General features: G+C 44.8%; 1 protein-coding gene across 1 annotated transcript in view; it reads right to left on the bottom strand.

Moving 5' to 3' along the window:
* Positions 1-20,015, bottom strand: part of dysf (dysferlin, limb girdle muscular dystrophy 2B (autosomal recessive)) — a 58,827-nt gene that overhangs the window by 10,768 nt on the left and 28,044 nt on the right. The window contains exons 40-48 of the mRNA XM_076092405.1: positions 19,570-19,744; positions 19,406-19,476; positions 15,248-15,307; positions 9,462-9,560; positions 3,699-3,827; positions 3,423-3,578; positions 3,159-3,250; positions 1,568-1,738; positions 1,267-1,409 (exon numbers count right to left, since the gene is read on the bottom strand). Coding sequence (XP_075948520.1) covers positions 1,267-1,409; positions 1,568-1,738; positions 3,159-3,250; positions 3,423-3,578; positions 3,699-3,827; positions 9,462-9,560; positions 15,248-15,307; positions 19,406-19,476; positions 19,570-19,744 — 1,096 coding nt within the window. The remainder of the gene's footprint in view (positions 1-1,266; positions 1,410-1,567; positions 1,739-3,158; positions 3,251-3,422; positions 3,579-3,698; positions 3,828-9,461; positions 9,561-15,247; positions 15,308-19,405; positions 19,477-19,569; positions 19,745-20,015) is intronic.

A 20,015-nucleotide genomic window follows, 5' to 3' on the forward strand; every position in this document is an offset into this window, starting at 1 on the left:
GGGAGCAAGGCAAGTGAAGGAGAGGTGTCAGAAGAGAGAGGAGCAAATGCCGGTATAAAGGAGAAAAAAGAAACAAGTTGAAACAAAAAGAGGAAGTGAGAGGAAAGAGGAGTGAGGACAGAGGAGTGAGGAAAGAAGAAGACCAAGGAGACCAAACAACAAAGAAAGAACGAGAGGAAAGAAACCAGAGGAGTGAAGTATGAAACCAAAAGAGAAAGAAAGTAACGAGGTACAAAGCGAGGAGAAAAGTAAAAAAAAAAAAAAAGAAGAAAAACAGAGAGGAAGAGGAGCGCGGCCTCTCAGCCAATTAGCAACCGCTCTTGATGGACAGCAGGCTGACGCACGGTCACCGCGGTAACTGTGTAAAGAGAACGCGGCCGGCACTCCTCGCTAACCTAGAGACGACCACCATGTTGACGTTGGCTTGGATACACACACACACACACGCACACACACACACACACACACACACACACACACACACACACACACACACACACACACACACACACACACACACACACGCACGCACACACACACACAGAGTTGTACCACAAATCACCAAAACGACAACCATAACCTTCATCGCTGCAGACATGGAACGTGTGTGTGTGCGTGTGCGTGTGCGTGTGTGTGTGTGTGTGTGTGTGTGTGTGTGTAGGGGTGAAAATTAATCTTGAATATTTATCTCATCGCTCCGCTCTTCAGGTGGTCCTGTGGTTTAACTCCCTCCCCCCCATCGTCTCTCCCCCTCCTGCTCCCAACTTCTGCAGTTTTAGTCGCAGAGGAGAAGATGGAGGGAAGATGGAGGTACATAGAGACATGGACAAGTGATGGGGAATAGATGGAGAGAAAACAGAAGAGAAGAAAAGGAGTTAGGAAGTGTAAGGGGACAGGAGGAGCAATAATAGAGGAGGAGGGGGGATGGAAGAGAAAACAGGAAGGAGAAATGTAAGAAGGCAAAGAAAGGAAAGAGGAGGTAATGAAGAAGAAGAAGAAGAAGCGGTCAAATGTTGAAGGTAATAAAAAAGAGTTCACGTACTACCCAAGTAAGTACATAGAGTACACAGTGTACGACATGTGTCCTGTCCCTCCTGCACCAAAGAAATGGCGTTGGCCAGGCGGACTTCACTGTAACAGGACACAACCTGACCGTTAGCTTCATCGCTCTTTCACCTTTTTAGTATCGTAGACAAAAGAGATAATATATCTGTTGGTGCCCTGAAAGTCTTTATTTTTGATGATTCATGAGCGTCCGTCTCTCACCCAGGTCTGCAGCGGTGTACCGGTCTCCTCTGAAGTGGACTACGTCGTCCTGGTAGACGGGCTTCCTCAGGTTTCGGCGCTCACACACTCTGTACAGCAGCTGTCTGGGTGTCAGCTGGTCCCGCCACTGGTTTACCCCCGACCTAATGGGCGAGAGACATGGAGAGAAAGTGGGTTAGATAGAGAGAGAGGGGCTGGAAAAGAGACTCATTTTACAGTGATATTTGGTAATAAACTCTACTGATTTTGCGCGATAAAAAGATAAACATGAGTAAGAAAAGATCAAGAAGAGGCTGCTCACACGCAGTAGGACTGTGGCAGGCCGCACATGGCCCCGTATTTGGACAGGAAGCGGTTCTCCAGGTCGATCACCGTCTCTCCGATCTTCTCGTCTTTGGTCAGCATGTCGTGGTCGTACAGCATCACCCGGAGGTCCTTCTCCAGCGGGAGGGAACAGGAGAGCTCGAACATCCTGGAGGGGGAAAAAGAGGCCGGAACAGAAGGAGAACAGTCTGAGCTCGGATTCAGGCACTAATGATGTCTATGACGAGGCGTAACATGACAAGATATTTTCTTGTAGCGAGGTATTCTTTGATGTGACATGATGTAACAGATTGCAACATAAGATTTTGTGATGTAACAGTTTGCAACGTGTTGTGACGGGCCACGACAGGATGTGACATGATCATTTCTAATTTGTGACCTGAAGCCAAAGCTGAAGCGTCTTAAAACCTGCATTCTCTCTAATGTCCACCAGGGGGCGACTCCTCTGGTTGTATAGAAGTCTATGAGAAAATGACTCTACTTCTCTCTTGATTTATTACCTCAGTAAACATTGTAAACATGAGTTTATGGTCTCAATCTCTAGTTTCAAGTCTTCAATACATTTTGTTCAGTGTTCGGTTGTACTTAACTCTCTTGTCTCACTTCTAGTTGGAAAAAGAACAAGACGGTGACGGCCAGAGTGCCGTGTTAAGCAATACATTTTGGGGATGTGACCAGATGTTGATATAGAGTGTAATGAGGTCTGTTTTCAAATATGTTAATGCCAATTCAGTCCTGATAGCGTGCACAGTGACAGAGAACAGAGTCGTCACCTTTATGTCCAGGTGAAAGAACTGTGAATTGGACCTCTGATGATTGAACTTTAACAAGCTTACTTTAAGTTGAATAAAGGTACAAAACATGTCATGCGAGTAGGACTGTATCAGGAGCTGCACTGATTGTTCAGTTTTAGCTCCGCCCTCTGTGCCGACACTGGGATTGGTGTGTGTGTAGCGACCCCTACTGGCGTGAAAAGGAAGAGAAAGAGGGGAAAGTGATCAGACAGTGACATATTTAAAAGAGCACAAGATAAATCTGTCAACCTGTTGAATTCTAGCACGCAGTCAATCGTGCTCTCACTGTACACGTTGTGATGTCTTCATGGAAAAGGATCGCCTTAGTTTTTAATCTGAGTAATGCGTTTGGGCTGGAAAGAGCAAATCCACCCCTCATTTAACATGTTACATGAGGATGGAAGAAAGTTTTACTGCAGTGTAGCAGCCTGATCTTCTGTTGTCAAACCCTCCAACTATAACCACGATCATACGACGGTTAAACTGAGCCTTACACCTGGTTTTAGCTTGGACATGATCTCCTCATATTCTTAAGAAATGCACCCAAAACCTGTGACTAAATGTACATGTTGGGGATTGTTTCTCAATGGTTTTGATGAAGTGGAGACTAAAACCACATCACAGATTTAATTTGCAAAGAATGATTTATAAAATGTACCAGAAAGAAAACACAAAATCTTAAGCGGGAGCTGAACCTGAACCTAGGTGAAGTCCGGCTCCAGACTTTACTGGACTGGGTTAGAGAAAGTGAGAGCTTAAAGGGACGTCACGTACTTTCCCAAGACAGGGTCCAGTGTACCAGGGATGTAGTTTTCATGGTCGTTGATGGTCTTTTTCCCCAAAGTGATCTTCACGTAGGGGTCACACTGGAAACACAAAACTTTCTATGAACTCATTTGTTCTTAGCACCACTGAGTACCTCCAATAGTTACAAATTAAATACATAATATCTGTATCCAACATCCTCGTTACTGTAGTCCATTAATTAAATGGTATAATAAAAATATAATGGGATGAGTTTCTCTTCTCCCTTCGTACCTTCCCGTTGGCGTCTTTGGGCTGCAGTCCTTGAGCCTGGATGACGTAGACCCGCACCAAACACTCCTGGATGCCGTTGGGAGGAAGCTTTCTGAACTGTCTGGGGGGATTGGGGTCGGAGGGGTCTTCCGGCAGTGTGTAGATCTTGAACATACCCTGGTTACGGCAAGAGGGGAAGTGAAGCATCGTGTTTACGTCTCGACGTGATGTCATTGGAAAGTTGTTTAGTGATTGAACTAAAGAAAATACAATGTAATGCAGCAGATTGTTTTTTACCTTGAACTCTCCCACCACTGAAGGGTCTTCTCCTTCCTCCTGAGTCTTTCCTCTTTGCAGCTTGAAAGTCTGACAGAAATCTGAGAGGCCTTCAATACCCTCGACCTTCTCTAACTCCTGGCCATACACCTGAGGAAGAGGAGGAGGAGGAGGAGGAGGAGAGGGGTTTATCACAACTTATTCCTTTGTTTTTACATGTGTTGGTGGTGTTGTTCACGCAACACTCAAATAACAAATAGGAGATGGACAGAGGGGTCGAAGGAGAGCGCAAAAGAGGAAAGAACGAGAAGTTACAGAGAGAGAGAGAGAGAGAGAGGTGAATGAGGGGAGAGGAGATAGGAAGGATGAGTGTGGATGAGGGAAAAGGAAGGAGGATGAGCAAAAGGAAAAAAGCGAAGGAAATAGCATCGCAGCTGAGTGCATTGGACCAGTGTAATGCTGGTATTGGATTCTAAACTTGAGCCAAACGCTACTCAGCAGCATGTCACAGTCACACGTGTGCTGTACGTACTGTGTCTGGGCAGGGACGTCTATGTGTCAGAAGCACAAAGAGATCCATTAGTTATCATTAGTGGTGTTTGTCTACATCCGTCACACACACTTTCCCTCATTCTGTTCCCATCGCGGAAGAATGGCAGTCGCTGAAAAGGAGGACCGTTAGAGAGCGAGCTGGAAACAGTGGTTCACGTCAGCATGAACGGATTACTGATCGGGCCTAGCGGGGTCAGCGGGGGCTGATTTACAAAATGTTGCTGACAAAAAAACAAAAACACAGAGCCATCACAACGAGGCTCGAAAGGACCAAAAACACAGAACGACTTCAAACCACCCAAATGACTACAGAGACACACAAAACAACCCGTAAACAACTAGAAATGACCCAATATTACAAATAAGAGACGCAAAACAACCAGAAAATGACCACAAGGATGTGCGAAACAACTGAAATAAATTGTAAAACAACCACAAAGAGACACAAACGACCCAATATTACGACAAAAAGACATAAAACAACCACGCGGAAATGTAAAAAGTCTTAAAATAGATGAAAAACAATCTCAAAGACACACAAAAAGAACAAAAATAGATGCACAACAACTGCAAACGACGTAAAATGACCACAGAGATGCAAAACCAGACACTAAATTACTCAAAGTAGACACAAAAAGTCCAAGAACACACAACTACTACAAACAAAGCACTTTGAATCGAATTTAAAACACAATTTTGCCGAGCAAAATATATATGTCTTATATGATTTCTGTAAGTTGTGACACTGGTCTTTCATTGTCCATCTGCTGTCACGTCTTTGTAATTAAACAAAGAGGGTTAGTCAGGAAAGAGGGGGGGGGGGGGGGGGAGAGATGAGAGGAATGACGGGTATACTTGGTCTGAGGCTTGGGTGGAGATGGGGTGAAAGAGTTGGAAAAGCAGGGTGAGGATGGAGGGGGAGCAACAGGAGAACGAGAGAGTGATGAGGGGGGATGATGTAAACGAGAGAGAGGTCTGGAAACAGCGGTTCATTTCACTACTTGAGCACCAAACCCAGTACCAAGGGAGAGGGGGGACCAAGAGAGAGGCTTGAGACAAAGAACCAGGGTTTGTAGGGTTGATATATACGATTACATGCAACTTATTGAAATATAAATACAGCTATCCTTTAAATCACAACCATAGGAAGAGAAAAGCAGAACTATGGAAGCTTTTGTGGCTTTATGACGTCAAGTTCTCATGAAATCTGCTCACCAGCAAGCTAACGCTAACGTATTTCGTTTGTTAGATCCGTACAAAAGGTGTGAAAATGTTTTGCTGCCTGGTCTTTGATTTTTACGTGTGTTGCGTAATTTGATAGCTGTCAATTGGCCGCGTAGCACAAGCTGAACTAAAGTAGATGAATGCATCTTTGTCTCTACCATGTTGGAGGTGAAACGAAAGGATTCAAAAATAATCAAGTTCAATAATCGAACCGTAACTAACAAAACTAACAGTCGTTTTATTACTTCCTGTGTGCTCATTAGGTCTTTTCTCTCCCTTCACGATTCAACAGAGTTAATCGCTTACTCGTCCTCACTATTAAAGAAGTTCAACCATCATGTAGCAGAAAGCAATTTGTAATTTGATGATGCAAACGAAAGACAAAGTGTGGAAACACTGGCTCACTGGAGTACGACAAACACACAATCCTCCCGCACCAAACCCAGTACCAGGGGAGGGAGTGAAAGGAGGGAGGAGGTGAAAGAAGGGAAGGGGGGGAGAGAGGTGAGCCGAGTCATAACGAGGACAGAAACAGCGGCGTCTTTGTGACGGATGAAAAATAAGAAGCCAAACCAATTCTACTGTCAAGGAATAAAGGAGGGAGAGAGAAGGCAGGAGAGAGGAGGAGAGGGGAGGAGAGGAGAGGGAAGGAGAGGGGAGGAGAGGGGAGGAGAGGGGAGGAGAGGAGAGGGAAGGAGAGGGGAGGAGAGGGGAGGAGAGGGGAGGGGAGGAGAGGGGAGAGCCAAGGACAGAGACTCCACTGAAGGTAGAGGTGGAGACTTGGTCTTTATCCGATGATATGAATGATACTTTTAATCGATTTTAACTTTAGATAACGTTTGAATACACAGCCGATGGAGGCACATCAGGTACTCTAAAACGCCTCTTCTTCTCAGACCGATAACTCAGTCAAATATGAACACACAGACATGACACACACATATATTTAGATTGAGTGATCTGTGACATCTACCACAAATAAAACACCAATAAAAACACTCAGAATTCACAGACAAAAGGCACTTCTTACACAGCCAGAACTTGCCTGAGAATCTTCATGTTTTTAAGTTTTCTTCATTATCGAGCTAATCTGTTCATAGTCGTATGTACATTCATGGTTACACTGCAAACAGACACTGCTAATAGCTAATCCTGCATATTTACATATATTCACATATACATATATACAAGAGGAACATGGGGCGCAGTTCACTCTATTTGAAAAGGCCTGTTCTATTCCACCAGCAGCTGGTTTCTGTTTCTTGCTCTCTGAGGGTGCAGCGTTACAGATGTTCCACAACTGTAACTTTCCAGAGGAGAAGATATGTTGTTTTTCTTCAGCATTAAAACAAAGAACTTCTGTTGTGATGAGCTCTTTTCACTTTGAGCTGAATCAACAGCATAACAAAGTAAACCTGCGAATGATTCACCTGCTCAGACAGTTGATTTAGCGGACTAAGTTCAAGTTAAAGAGATAATTGCTTGCTTATTTCCACAGCTCATTTTCTGCCACCGGACGAAAGTGCTAAGTCGATGATGCAACTGTGGAGGATGTGCAGCGGCGGGGAGCAGATGGACACGGAGAGGAGGTGACGGCGGCGCCGAGGCCCGCCCGAGAGGACAGGTGAGGATTTTGTTAAGAAGCTTAGAGTTTAAGTCAAAGCGAGGCTGGAAAGCACGTCCCAGCCGACGGTAGCAAACCCGGGCAGAGGGAACAGAGGAGGGCGAGGAGGAAGGAGGCGGCAGCGAAGGGGTGAGAGGAAGGTGAAGGGTGGTTTGGAAAGGTTGGAAACAGTGGCTCATTTCCCCGAGACAGTAGCAGATCTGACTGAATAGGGTTGTCAAAGGAGAGGAAGGAGGGAGTAAATAAAAAGGAGGCGTTGGCACGTGGGAAGGAGTGAGGAGAGGGTGAAAGGGAGGCAAAGCGACGACGGAACCGCCGGCTCATTGGTCCGTTTCGCTTGTTTCCATCCAACTGTCGAGTGAAGTTTGAAGCAAAGTTTTTGAAATGTCGCAAAAAAACAACCAAACTCAAAGGCGACTTCAATGTGTTTCCATCGGCGGGGGTGAAAGCATTTAATAGGCTTCCTGAAGGAGAAAATGGAAAGAGCCGGTCAAGGGTCAACGACTATTGGGGAAAGTGTTCTCTGTTCTCTGCTGCGCCGTTCAGTTCGAGCCACGTTTTAATGTTTTAATACGAAGGGAAGGACACAAGAGCATGTACGGCATGGCCTTCCTGCTCCTTAGAGGATCCTCTTCAAATACTTTTGCATGAGATCGATCGGTACTTCGGCTTTTTATTTCACCGATGCTTTCAACATTTTTCTGAAAATGTATTTACGGCACAATGAGTTTGATTTTCATAGCAAAAAAAACAGTTTAGACTCAAGTAGTCCCTCTCAATCACCACTTATGAGCCACTAGAAGTTTGTCTTTTCTTATTTTGCTGAGCTCGGGATGTTTCTGGGTGTCAACCTCAACAAAAACCCAGGAGCCAGATTGTTATCTAAGAGGAAGCTACGAAAATGGCGCCTGAAAATACAGCAAGGCGAAACTACAGCTTGTTCCAAAACGAGAGAGAATCTACGGACGGCTTTCACCCTCCGGGGAGGAGAGGACGACTGACTAACAAATCCTACTCATTGTGCCTTTAACCTTCCATGAACCTCTATGTAAAAGCTTTTTAATCATCTAAACATGCAGAAAACTGATATTACAGCTGCGAAACCAGCCGAACGCTCTACGAATGAACAGAGGACAGACTTAAAGCTGCACTGATGTGAAATGGCTTTCCAGGGAGAGGTTAGAGGTCTCATTTAAAGGCAATAAAAAAAGGCCAAATCCTGACGCGATTAGTCATTTGTTTGGGCATCAGACAAGAAGACTGACGTGAGCTTTGAGTCCCGCCGGAGGGAAAAGGTCGACGTTTAGGGCCGAGAGAATTCGGGATGAGGGGTTGAAGAGAGCGTGGGCGATGACGGAGGGGCTCTGGGGACGGCGGGTGAAAAGAAACGAGACCAAAGACAAGACGGCTGACGTGCTCCCTCGTCTCGGACCCGCCAACATCGTAGAAAACGGCCCGTTTCTCCTGAATCCGTCCCACTGCGGCGACCCCGAGGAGAATTCAACACGGATGAGTCATCGGAGTCAGACGGAAAAGCGGCCGAAATGTCACGCCGCCCGGGCCGCGAGGACGGGGCATGAGAAGAGAGGGGGAGGACGAGGGAGGACGAGGGAGGACGGGGGAGGACGGGACTGATGGAGGGACTGATGGAGGGGGAACTGGCAGGAGTGCAAAAATGTGATTTAAATGGTGAAGTTTAGGGCAAAACAAAGGGCTGCACTGTCTCCATCTTCTTCATGTTTTTTCTCCATCACTCTCTTTCTTTTCCTTCATCTTCACCTTCTGTCACTGTTTTCTCCAACGTTTTTTTTACACAAATATTAATTTCTCTTTATTCTTTCCCTGGACAATGAATAATCAAATTACTAGAAAAGCGGTAGAAGAACTTATTACACAATATAGCCTGGAGTATGTAAGTGAAAATACATAAATACGTACAAATAAATAGAATGCAAAGCACAATGACTCAACGTGGGGAGTTGTTTTCGTGCCATAACGATTTAGAAACCTCCCCGTTACCTCAGAGTGAATAATTAGCTGTTAGAAAAACATAACAAAGTACTTTTGTTGGGTTATCGTGTGTTTGAAACAGTCAGCGGACAGTTTACTTGTACAGGAACTGGGTCGGATGAGTGAGACATACAAAGTTACCTCTAAAAAGTAATTTTACTGGTTTCCAACTTTATTTCTAAATACGGAAAATGTCCATATACTTCATAAGTTATCATGACATTGCCGCCTCCTAAAAAGACGTTGATGCGGTATAACCACCAAATGCTTCATCGGACTAAAAACCCAGATTATCAAAGCACATTTGGTTATTTTCTGTCTGTTGTACATTTGTTTTTAAATGGACGGAACATGTTTAATCTTTAATGTCTCACCTTCAGCGTGTCTAGGCCTCTCTCCAGGTACGTCCCGTACTTCTTTTTCTCTCCGGTCGAGGCGTAGAACTTACTCCACCAGTCCATGAACTCCTCTTCCTGTTGGTCACAGATGCAGAGGTCAGAGGTCGGCAGGTTAACACTCAACAGGAGGAGCTAAATGGAGCGTTAAAAAGATTGTAATGATTTCATAAGCCACTTTCAACGTCTAAATTCAGGGCGTGACTTGTGACATGAAGTGGGTGTTTCTCCTCAACCGTTCATAGATCCAAACTTTGTATTTAATAAATCAGAGTTCAAACGGTCCGTGGCTCCTGAAATGAACCCGACATCGTTGATTCTGCTAAACATCTGAACTCCTGTGAGTGATGACCTTTCACCTTTTAAAACACACACGCAGTGAGTGCCGTTCGCATTTAGTAGAGAGCAGCTCACCGCCGGGCTCAGAAATAACCCGCTTTTCATGATTTTTTCCAATGATCGCATGGCAATGTAGAGCCAGCCAAGTCACGTCAACGCAAGTAAAAAAATGCCTCTGGTGGCTCCCTGGCATTAAGGTCACGGTATACGGGCGATCTGAGGCAATGGAAACATCAGGACGCAGAGGCACAAAGGGGACAAAACCAACACGGACAAACGTTGCAAAATGTATGTTAACGTATGAATGAAAAGAATCCTTCTGCTGCTTTTACATGTCTGATACACGCGTTGTATATTTATTAAACTGAGGCGGATGGCATGAATCTTTAATCTTCAACTACGGTTGTTATGTATAATAATGATGTTATGTAATTGCTGTTAGTAAAGTACGAAAGTTACGAACAAAAATATGTTTAAATAAGTCAGCGTTCACTTGGTTTCACACAGGATACGAACAGCAGTCTCCTGGCTGTTTGTTTGACCTAAAGCCTTCACTCCACAGACCCTTAATGATGAATTCGATGCTGAATGAGAGATTGCATCGAGTTACAGACGCTAGTAAAACAGAGGCATGACACTTTCAGAGTGTAAACACAATGCTCGATAACTTATTCATAAAAGCAGTTTGTACTCGCTCACAGACTTACCCATTGTAACATCTAGTGTCGGCGTTAAAAGACAGGTCAGACAGTTAATTTTATCTCACACTTCACTCGTAATCAATGCAACCAAACACTAAAACAACAGGAATAAACACATTTTAAGTAGCTTTTCAAACACATTTCATTACACGTCTTCTCATTAGACGTTAAGGTGTTTCATTCCAAAATGAAACACACACCATTTAAGAACAAAAAAAAGAAAGAAAGAAAGAAAGAAATCCCTCTATTACAGAACGACTGCTGGCATGAAGGTGAAGGCCGTTAAAAGTCTTACTCTTACAGCCATGAGTCATCCCGAGCGCTCACAATGTCGTTCTGTTTTGGAGAATAATGTTTTGAAATGTTGACTGATGGCTTTTTGTGGTTTGGATACGAGTTATTTTGATTTATATGATATGATTTTATGTTTTGAGGTGGGGTGGGCGTGTGTGTGTGTATAACATCTTTGAATGAAACCCTGTTTTGTGTTTTTATCAAGCATGAAGCTGCCTCATCCATCAAATTTACTAAAACTCTGTTCACATTGGCAACGGCGAGCGCTCTATTTAAACCTTCGCTTCTGAGCATTTTCTCACAGAAATAAAAAACTCTGAGTGAGTGTGTGTGTGTGTGTGTGTGTGTGTGTGTGTGTGTGTGTTGGCCCTGACGCAACGGGGAAACAACGACTACAAAGATGGGGAATACCGAGGGGACAGATCAAACTACCAGCCCCTACCCCGTCTCTCTCTCACACACACACACACACAGTCCCCGCTCTGCAACCTTCAACCCTCTCAGGACCACTCCAGCTTAAAACACACTCATGACGCATGCACCACTTTTTCCTTTGTGTGTGTGTTTTAGTTTGTGTGTGTGTGTGTGTGGATGCAGAACAAAAGTGCTCTTATGGCACTGGGTTGGTGTGGAATCCCCTTTCTCCTACTTCCCACAGACACACAACACACACACACACACACACACACACACACACACACACACACACACACACACACACACACACACACACACACACACACACACACACACACACACACACACACACACACACACACACACACACACACACACACACACACACACACACACACACACACACCGAAGGGGGAAAACTATGCAGTTCCTAATTTTTCCAAAGTGGCAGCATGGCATGGAAAAGGGCAGCACGTGGAGGGCATGACACACACACACACCGTGTCTGACGCGTGAAGTGTCTGGTGTGCGTTAACGTGCCCTCTGTGTGCAGCCGGTGCCAAGCATTGATGACAGAGGCGCCAGGAATTGTGTGTCAAGGTGTGTTCACTCGAGTCCGCGGCTCCTGATTCAGACAGATTAAGGCCGCCGGGGGAGCGCTCCAGACTGCGACGGGTATTTAGTGTACATGCAGCGGTCTGTTCAGGGTGTCGGTGTGGTTTGCAGGCTATCATTACGCCCTGCAGGCAAAGCCAGGCTAACCAAAACCCAGACTGGCACTGCCAAGAACTCCGAGCGACTGGCTTTACGTAAGAGCTCTGAGCTGCTGCGTAAATGCTTTTTAGAGGGGAAATCCCGTCCGCGGCGGTGGGAGAGGTCAGAGGTCAAAGCGGCAAACCTTGAAGCTGGAAGAGCCTCTTGCTGAAAGGAAAAATGAAGTCTCATAGAAACCAAAACTGACGGAGGGTCCGGGAGCTTTTTGTTGACAATTCAATATCAAGAAGTTGCTCTTTTAAACAGCCCACAAAGTGTAAATAAAAGTGATAATCACCGACGAGTTCCAGGATACCAAAGTTTACGGTATGAGCTGAGGAACGTCACATGACCTCACATGATGTACAGCTGCTAGACAGAGTGCAGAGTTGTTGTTAAATACGGGTGGGAGGATAATTTAAGGAAAAGTGTTGCGACAACAAGCCTCATTGCTGCTCAAGATATTGCCTCCTTTGGTGTTTTAATTAACCACAAAATATATTGTTTGTCCTCTTTACGACGACACGCACGGTTTTATGATTTGACGTTATGTTTTCAGATCACGCCAGAACTGAATCATTGTCGAAATGCTGTTGACAGTTGAGAACTATGATTAAAGTTTAGCTAAGGCACAAAAACGAGAGGAACATTGTGGTTTGAGATGAATTACTAGTTCATTGACTGTCTTTGTTGAAAGACTGGAATAGGTGTTGTGTGTGTTTGTCATTCCCTCCGCTGTGGTTTCAAGGCAGAGCACCAAAACCTCAAGTACAAACCTGTGGCATTGTCACATAAATAAATGTCTTCTTTTCAATCACTGATTGACATTACACAGCAGTGACTCCGTCTATATCAAGTCCCTGAAAGCTTTTCCATTCGCCGTTCTTTCTTTTTGAAAAGTCTTGCAGGAAATGATGCATGTCAGATTTCTGGCTAGTTTGGAATAAGCTAACTACCAACTGGCTTGTAGCCTAAATATTTTAGATGTCTCGGTTGCATTAAAGCCATTGGACCTCATGCAAGAACGTTTTATGTGTTTTATGTTTTCTTTGTCTTTACGAGCGAGCCATGTCAGATTCAGCAAACGCTTCGTACTTCAGGTAACTGTGTCAATGACGTAAACATAATGAATGCCACCTGTGTGTAAATTGCCGCACGTTCATTAGAATTGTCAATTAGCAGAGTTAACGTCAAATATTCATTACAGCAGCTTTAAAAATCTTTTTAACCAAATTTTGCCCAGATTTCAATCTTTTGCACATCATAACTAGACGGATTGACGTAGCACATGCCTGAGCAGAGACGTGTGTTTTGGGTGACATTTAGGAGCTGTTAATTCTGAAGTGTCCGATAAGCTAAAGTCTAACTGGTGGACTTGTAAAAAGCAATACACCCGTGTCATCCAGAAGTGCACGGACACATTTGGACGACATTCTGGGCAGAGAAATATGTGCAGCATTCAGATTCTGGAGGTGAACAGCAGCTTACATCAGTCTGCGGTTGAAATTAGCAGAACAAGAAAAACAACAATGATTTAGGGAGCTATTTTGACATCTTGTTTCTGGTCACAGTGTCATTATAGGGCCATAAATGTGTGTTCCATAAACCCCCCAAAATGCCACAAAGTCAGCTGGCATGAAGCCATTCCAGTTGGTTTGTCTGGTTCTAGAAGCAGCCGGGAAGGATTTATGGAACGAGAGGCCAACGACAACGTTTTCAGAGCGGGATTATAACCGAACTCGACTGTTTTCTGGCGACGAACTGCGATAGTTTTGATGAGAATTAATGGCAAAGGATAGACGCAGCACAACCGCAATTTTTGAAGGGGCACAAACTTGGAAAAAACCCAAAACCAAACGCAACTACCTAAAGGAGGGAGTGAAAAAAAGAAAAAAGGGACGCTGGTTTGATGCAAAACCATCATCAAGCCGATGAAACGTGACACACAATGTTCATTTTCCATCTGAGCGCCGTTAGATCTGAAACATCTCGAAGGGGGGTCGGTGCCCCCGAGGTTTGAGGAGCCATGACGCTACCGACAGCCGATCTTCTTAAACCTTTCCAACTCTGAAACTGAATCCGACTGATCCGCCTTGGAAGCCGCTCCGCTGAGCGCGCACACACACACACACACGCACACACGCACACACACACACACACACACACACACTCGGCTGCAGTAATCTGGTAATCATCAGACATACGCCCATGACCCGTTTTTTGGTCGCGACCCAGAGATTAAGGAGCCAGGATTTACGGCACATGAGAGAGCGAGTTTTGGGTCTCTGGTGCCATGAGATATTAGTCCGCCCTCTTTTCTCCTAATTTCAGTCGGAACTGATTCTTTTCATTCCCTCTGCGTCTCCTTAAGTCACTTTCTCCCTCTTTAACCCTCTCTCATTTATCCATCCCTCCCTCGGCCCTTTAGTAACTGTCTGCTAACGGAGAGTTGTGGTGTAGAGGATCTATAGCAGCTCTGTTGACTTTGGCCCCGGCCAGACAGAAAGCCGAGCCTTTAATTTGACTGGTTTCAATATCTGACCCTTAATAAAACAAATATCTATGTTTGGAGAGAAAGAAATCACCCCCAATTACTGTCGAGCGAGGAGGCAGCGAGCACTACTGGATGTGTGTATTTGTGTGCGCAGCCTGGTCCGGGTCAAGCTAAGTCTTCAAATTGACCTGGCTTAGATAAATAAAACGGAAGAATGTAACAAGGAGCGCGGGTCTCCCGTTCAGACCTGGGGTCGGGTTTCCTCCGTAACCACACGGCTCGGCGTGCGTCGCTCTGTAAGAAACAGGATTTCTTCAGCAGAAGAGTTTTTTTCCTGAGCCGCGACCAAAAAAAGGCGAAATGTAAAAAGTTTCTTGTTTCATCCCGGAGCGAAAGCGCAACTTTTCCTTTGCTTTATCTCATTCCTTCCACGTCGGCCCTCATCTCTGTGCAGCCAGATTCATCCATCAGTGTCTCACGTTAAATGAACTTCATCAATAAAATATAAGGTTATGGATGTGAGTACAGACATGTATTTATGTTACCAATGTGAACAGATATATAAAGTATTAACTTTAATCTCTCACTAACATCACTCGTATTTGAATGGAAAATGGGAAGAAAGAAAGAAAGTAGTGCTGTATCTTTAAATGTCATGGATGGTAACAAATCAAGAATTAAAGCAGGTCAATGGAAAGTATGTTTGACATTCTGGTTACGCGTTTGAACATGAATGAATGAAGTTAAAAGATGAGTGTGTTACCTACATGGAGGCTGGAACTAGAGGCGGAAAGGTTAATCAAAGCTGAGCCGGATCCATCTGCAAGCTACGGAACACATGCACACACTTTCAGGTTAGCTGGTTAGCGTTAGCCACAATATTAGCATCAAATATCAGTGTTATATTGAATAAACAAGCAATTTCTAATGGTTGGCATACACATTAAACACACTATTCTTTAATGCTAACATCATTAGACATTGCCTACTAACATCACCAGACGTATTAGTGACTCAAACACACAAAAACGTCGTCGTCACCATCGTGTGTTCCCCCAAACAGCAACAAATAATCAAAAAAACCTTGTTCTGTGAGGGAAAAACTGACTTAAATCAAGCATGTTCTTTCACTGGGAGGTCCCGCTCCGCGAGGTGCAGACGGCGGCGTTGGGCAAACGCTGATCGGGCACGACAGAGGCCCAGATTAGAAAGACAAAGTGTTTACATGAGGTCACGGAGGAGCTGAGCACATGGAGGAGCAGAAGAAGAAGATGACAGGAAGGGGCGAGGCAGGGATGCTGTAAAACACCCAGCGTGGACGAGAAAAACCTCGACATGTGTGGGCTCAAATGATACAAGGAGCAACGTTGGAATAAAATACGTTTTACACATGTCAACACATTTCAACACCCCACTGGGACTCCGACATCCTGATGAACATTAGCTTAGCTCATACTGTACATTTCTGGACCTCCCTTGTCACCGAACATTTAATGCCGCCCCCCCACAAACACAATAAGACAATCGAGTTTTTGCATCAGCGCAAGAGAACAGGAAAAAAAATGATGTGTGTGTGTGTGTGTGTGTGTGTGTGGTTTTGGGAGTGCAGGGGGTCGGTGTCGTAAGTATGAGGTAACAGCTGTATATTAGAGACAGTCACATGATGTTAAATCAAGAGTGGAAGAGAGAAAGAGAAACAGCTTTTGACCTCGTCGATATTAAATAGTTTTTGTTTGAAACGCAGTAAGACGTGTGTGTGTGTGTGTGTGTGTGTGTGTGTGTGTGTGTGTGTGTGTGTGTGTGTGTGTGTGTGTGTGTGTGTGTGTGTGTAGCTATCGTGGCGCCTGTGGGTAACGGGATAACAAAGACAGACACACAGATAAATTAAAGACCAGAGAGGATTTGAAGATGATGGAGGGATCACAGAGGGGATGAGTGGTTGATGAACCACAACAATGAAGGGAGAGAAGAAGAAAAAGAGGAGGGTAACATCCCTTTAATGAGCTACCACATTAAAACCAACCGTCAGCTTGATAGATAGAGAAGGAAAGAAGGAATGGGAGAAGGAGTTAGCGGGATGGAGGAAGAGAAGGAGAGAAATGCCAAAGAAATATGGTATGTGGACAGACATGGCACAAAGGTGTGAAAGAAGAGTAAAGTGGAAAACAGAGTGATGGAGGGAAATAAAGATGGAGAGAAAATGATGAAGAAGAGAGATAAGGCAAAGGAAAAGTATAGTAAAGATAAGAAGGATGAACGAAAAGATGAAGGCAGTGGGAGTAGCGGAAACAAGAGGGATGGAGAAAAGAGGTACAAAGATGGAGGGAAGTGGAGGAGGTGGTGGAAGAGGAGGGATGCAGGAGGAAACAAATCAGAGAAGGGAGGATGGATGAAGGGAGGGATGGAGGTAGAGATGGAGAGAAGCAGGTCAAAGAAGAAGGGAAGGACTGAAGGGAGACAGAAGGTGATGCAAGAAGGAAAGGTAGGAAGGAGATGAGGAAGGAAGGTGCAGATGAAAAAAGATGGAGGGATAATGTGGGGATAATGAGACAGGAGACAACTAACAAGGAACAGACTCCATGTGTTTGTTAATGCACACTGTAACACACACACACACACCACAGGCTCTGTCTGGTATATCATTAAGGGTCACATTTTCCCCTTCAATGATCACCAGGAGGAAGACTTCACTGAGACAAAAGAGAGAGGGAGGAGAAGAGAGGAGGAGATTGGGGAAAGAATAGGAGGAGGAGAAGAGATGTACAGGAAAGAGAAAGTTGACAAGAAGTAAGAGAGAAGAGGAGGACCACGATGGGAGTGTAAAAAAAGAGAAGTAGAAGAAGAAGGCAGAGAGGAGGAGGGGGCGAGGAAGCGAAAGGAGAAACATAATGAGAGGGCGAGGAAGAGGAGTAGGAGAATAGATGAGGAGGATAGAAAGCGGTGACAGCAGAGGAGAAAAAGTGAGGAGAAGAAAAGAAGAAGTGAATCCAGAACAGAAGTCTTGAATCATCGATCCACAGACACGAGGCCGACAGGAATCACGAGCCTCGAATTCTTTCCCGAAAAAATCACAACTTCTCCACAGATTCCCCGTCTTTAAATGTTCCCTCAACGTTCTTAAAGAAAGGGAGCCAATACAGTGGTTTTCCATGTTGGAGCCCATTAACTTCAAATCCTGTTAACTGTACAACATTTTCCAACATCTGCCACATTGTCTGCACTGATCTCTTTACATTGTTTTTTATACAAACGGCTAGTCTGGCTCCATCCACCGAATCTCACTAATTTACATATTATATCTTTATCTGTCCTGACTCTCCGCTAAGCCCCGCCCTCCCGCGGCTACCGTGGGGCCCACACTGTCACTAACTGCACTCCCTGATGAAATACGAGGTTTTTTTATCCAGGATGTTAAACTGATTCAGCAGAGAAAACAGGTTAAAAGGATAAAAACAGAAGCTTAAGCCTACAGATCACATATTGCGTTAACAAGATCGTTATCTCTCAGTTCCTCGGCTCTCTCCATCTTTTACTCCACTTTCTAACAGTAACTCCGTCTCTTCTCCTCGTACTATTTTTAGTAAATGCAACAACAACATTATAAACACAGTAATCGCTTAGAATTTTTATGTTGCTGTTTTTATGGACTTCGGGGACCACGGTTGGTTTGATGGTGGGTGCATTCCTGAGCTCCCTTCAGTCCTTATTGGTACAAACGGGATTACACAAGGATAGCTGTGGTCTGTGTGTGTGTGTGTGTGTGTGTGTGTGTGTGTGTGTGTGTGTGTGTGTGTGTGTGTGTGTGTGTGTGTGTGTGTTTACGGACTTAAATTTTTCTCTGTGATGTGAACTTATTTGCTTTCTTGCAGAGAGATAAATCCCTCTCATGTCTGTACAGCAAATATGAAGCTACAGCTTGCAGCCGGCTAACTTAGCTTAGCATAAAGACGACAAACAGGGGGAAACAGCTAGCATGGCTCTGCCTGGTCTCCTCAAAATTACATTCTCATACAAGAAAACTTTTTGCCAGAGAGAGAGAGAGGAGACACTAAACGTCTTAAACTTGGAGAAAAGAGACGGAGGGGAAAGGGAGAGAGAGAACGTTAATGATTGGTGACGAGCGCGGGTCTCGCGGTCCCAACGGTAACCACCGACCACAGAGACGGTTGCCATGTCATCATGTCGATCATGTTTATTTATGCTGCTGGTACCGCTGGTACCACTCAACCCACACACACACACACACACACACACACACACACACACACACACACACACACACACACAGAGAGACGGAAAAACGAGTGTTTCATACTTGCCCTTTACACCCCGCGCACCAAAAAGCACACATTTACGCACTCATACAAAGATGCACAGATAAACAAGCGTTAATAGAAACGTCGGGACACGCACACACATTCCTCATACATGCTTCAGGAGAACGGCTGAATCATTGGGTATTAAACCACTTACAGTCAGTTCAGCTGCAATGAACAGCAACCGGAGGAGTTCAGCTTCAGTTTTTCTTTCACTAAACAAATGCAAGCAGCAGCATCTTTTTTTTTCTTCCTGGATATAATGGTGTGATCTGTTCAATCAATGTGATACCCGTGACAGCATCTATTGATTATCAATAGCAGTCATACCTCGGTTATTTCAAACTTCATATTTAATACTAACTATAGTCAGCGAGTATCTACGTTTAGTAATTATATCTATATAGTTTTCATCGTTGGTGGCGGGGTCCGCCACTCCTGCACTGGATTGAAACACATGCATGCATGTACTTCAGCGTTTGTAATTTATTCTTATTGATAAAAGCTTCCCTGTTCACTGATACAGACGCTACATAATTGCACTTATTGCTCATAAATAACGTGCTATAGTTCAGAACCCTAACCCAGAAACTGACTGGACGTCTCTACCTGGCCGGGCACGAGCGGCTCCTCGTCATCGATGTCAATAAAAACCTCCCCACTGAACTGGGGCGTCTCACCTGCACACACAAACACACAGCAGAAATCGTACATTAACACCGATTATAAGTTCAGCACTTTAATAGACACGTTCATATCCATCCACGTCTTACGTCTCCACTCCTCCTCCTCCTCTTCCTCCGCCACTCGTTCCTCCTCTGGTGTGCACCGGTACTCCTCCAGCGACCGGATGGTGCACTGGCCGACCACCGGCTTCCTCCCAAACTGACGGTTGTCGATGACTTTGATGACGATCGGCGGCATGTAGAGCTCCTCGCGGGGAAGTCTCTGTGGAGAGGTGCAGGTAATAAAAAGGTAGAGGGATTAAAACAAAGAAAAGAGAGAAAGGGGCGATGGAGGAAAAGAAAAACAGAACGGAAAATAACATGAAAAAGACATACGCTTGACTCTGATTGGTTATGCCGCCTGCCCGCCTGATGCTGATTGGCTATGGCTGCTGACTGTCTGAAGTTGATTGGTCACGCCTTGGTGACGGTCCAATCCGGGCATCATTACACCTTAGCTGACCCCTCCCACGTTACTGAACCCATCGAGGTAG

The sequence above is a fragment of the Anarhichas minor genome, unplaced genomic scaffold, assembly GCF_050575085.1.
Source record: "Anarhichas minor isolate MPS153535 unplaced genomic scaffold, ASM5057508v1 ptg000016l, whole genome shotgun sequence".
In the NCBI taxonomy this organism is placed as follows: domain Eukaryota; kingdom Metazoa; phylum Chordata; class Actinopteri; order Perciformes; family Anarhichadidae; genus Anarhichas; species Anarhichas minor.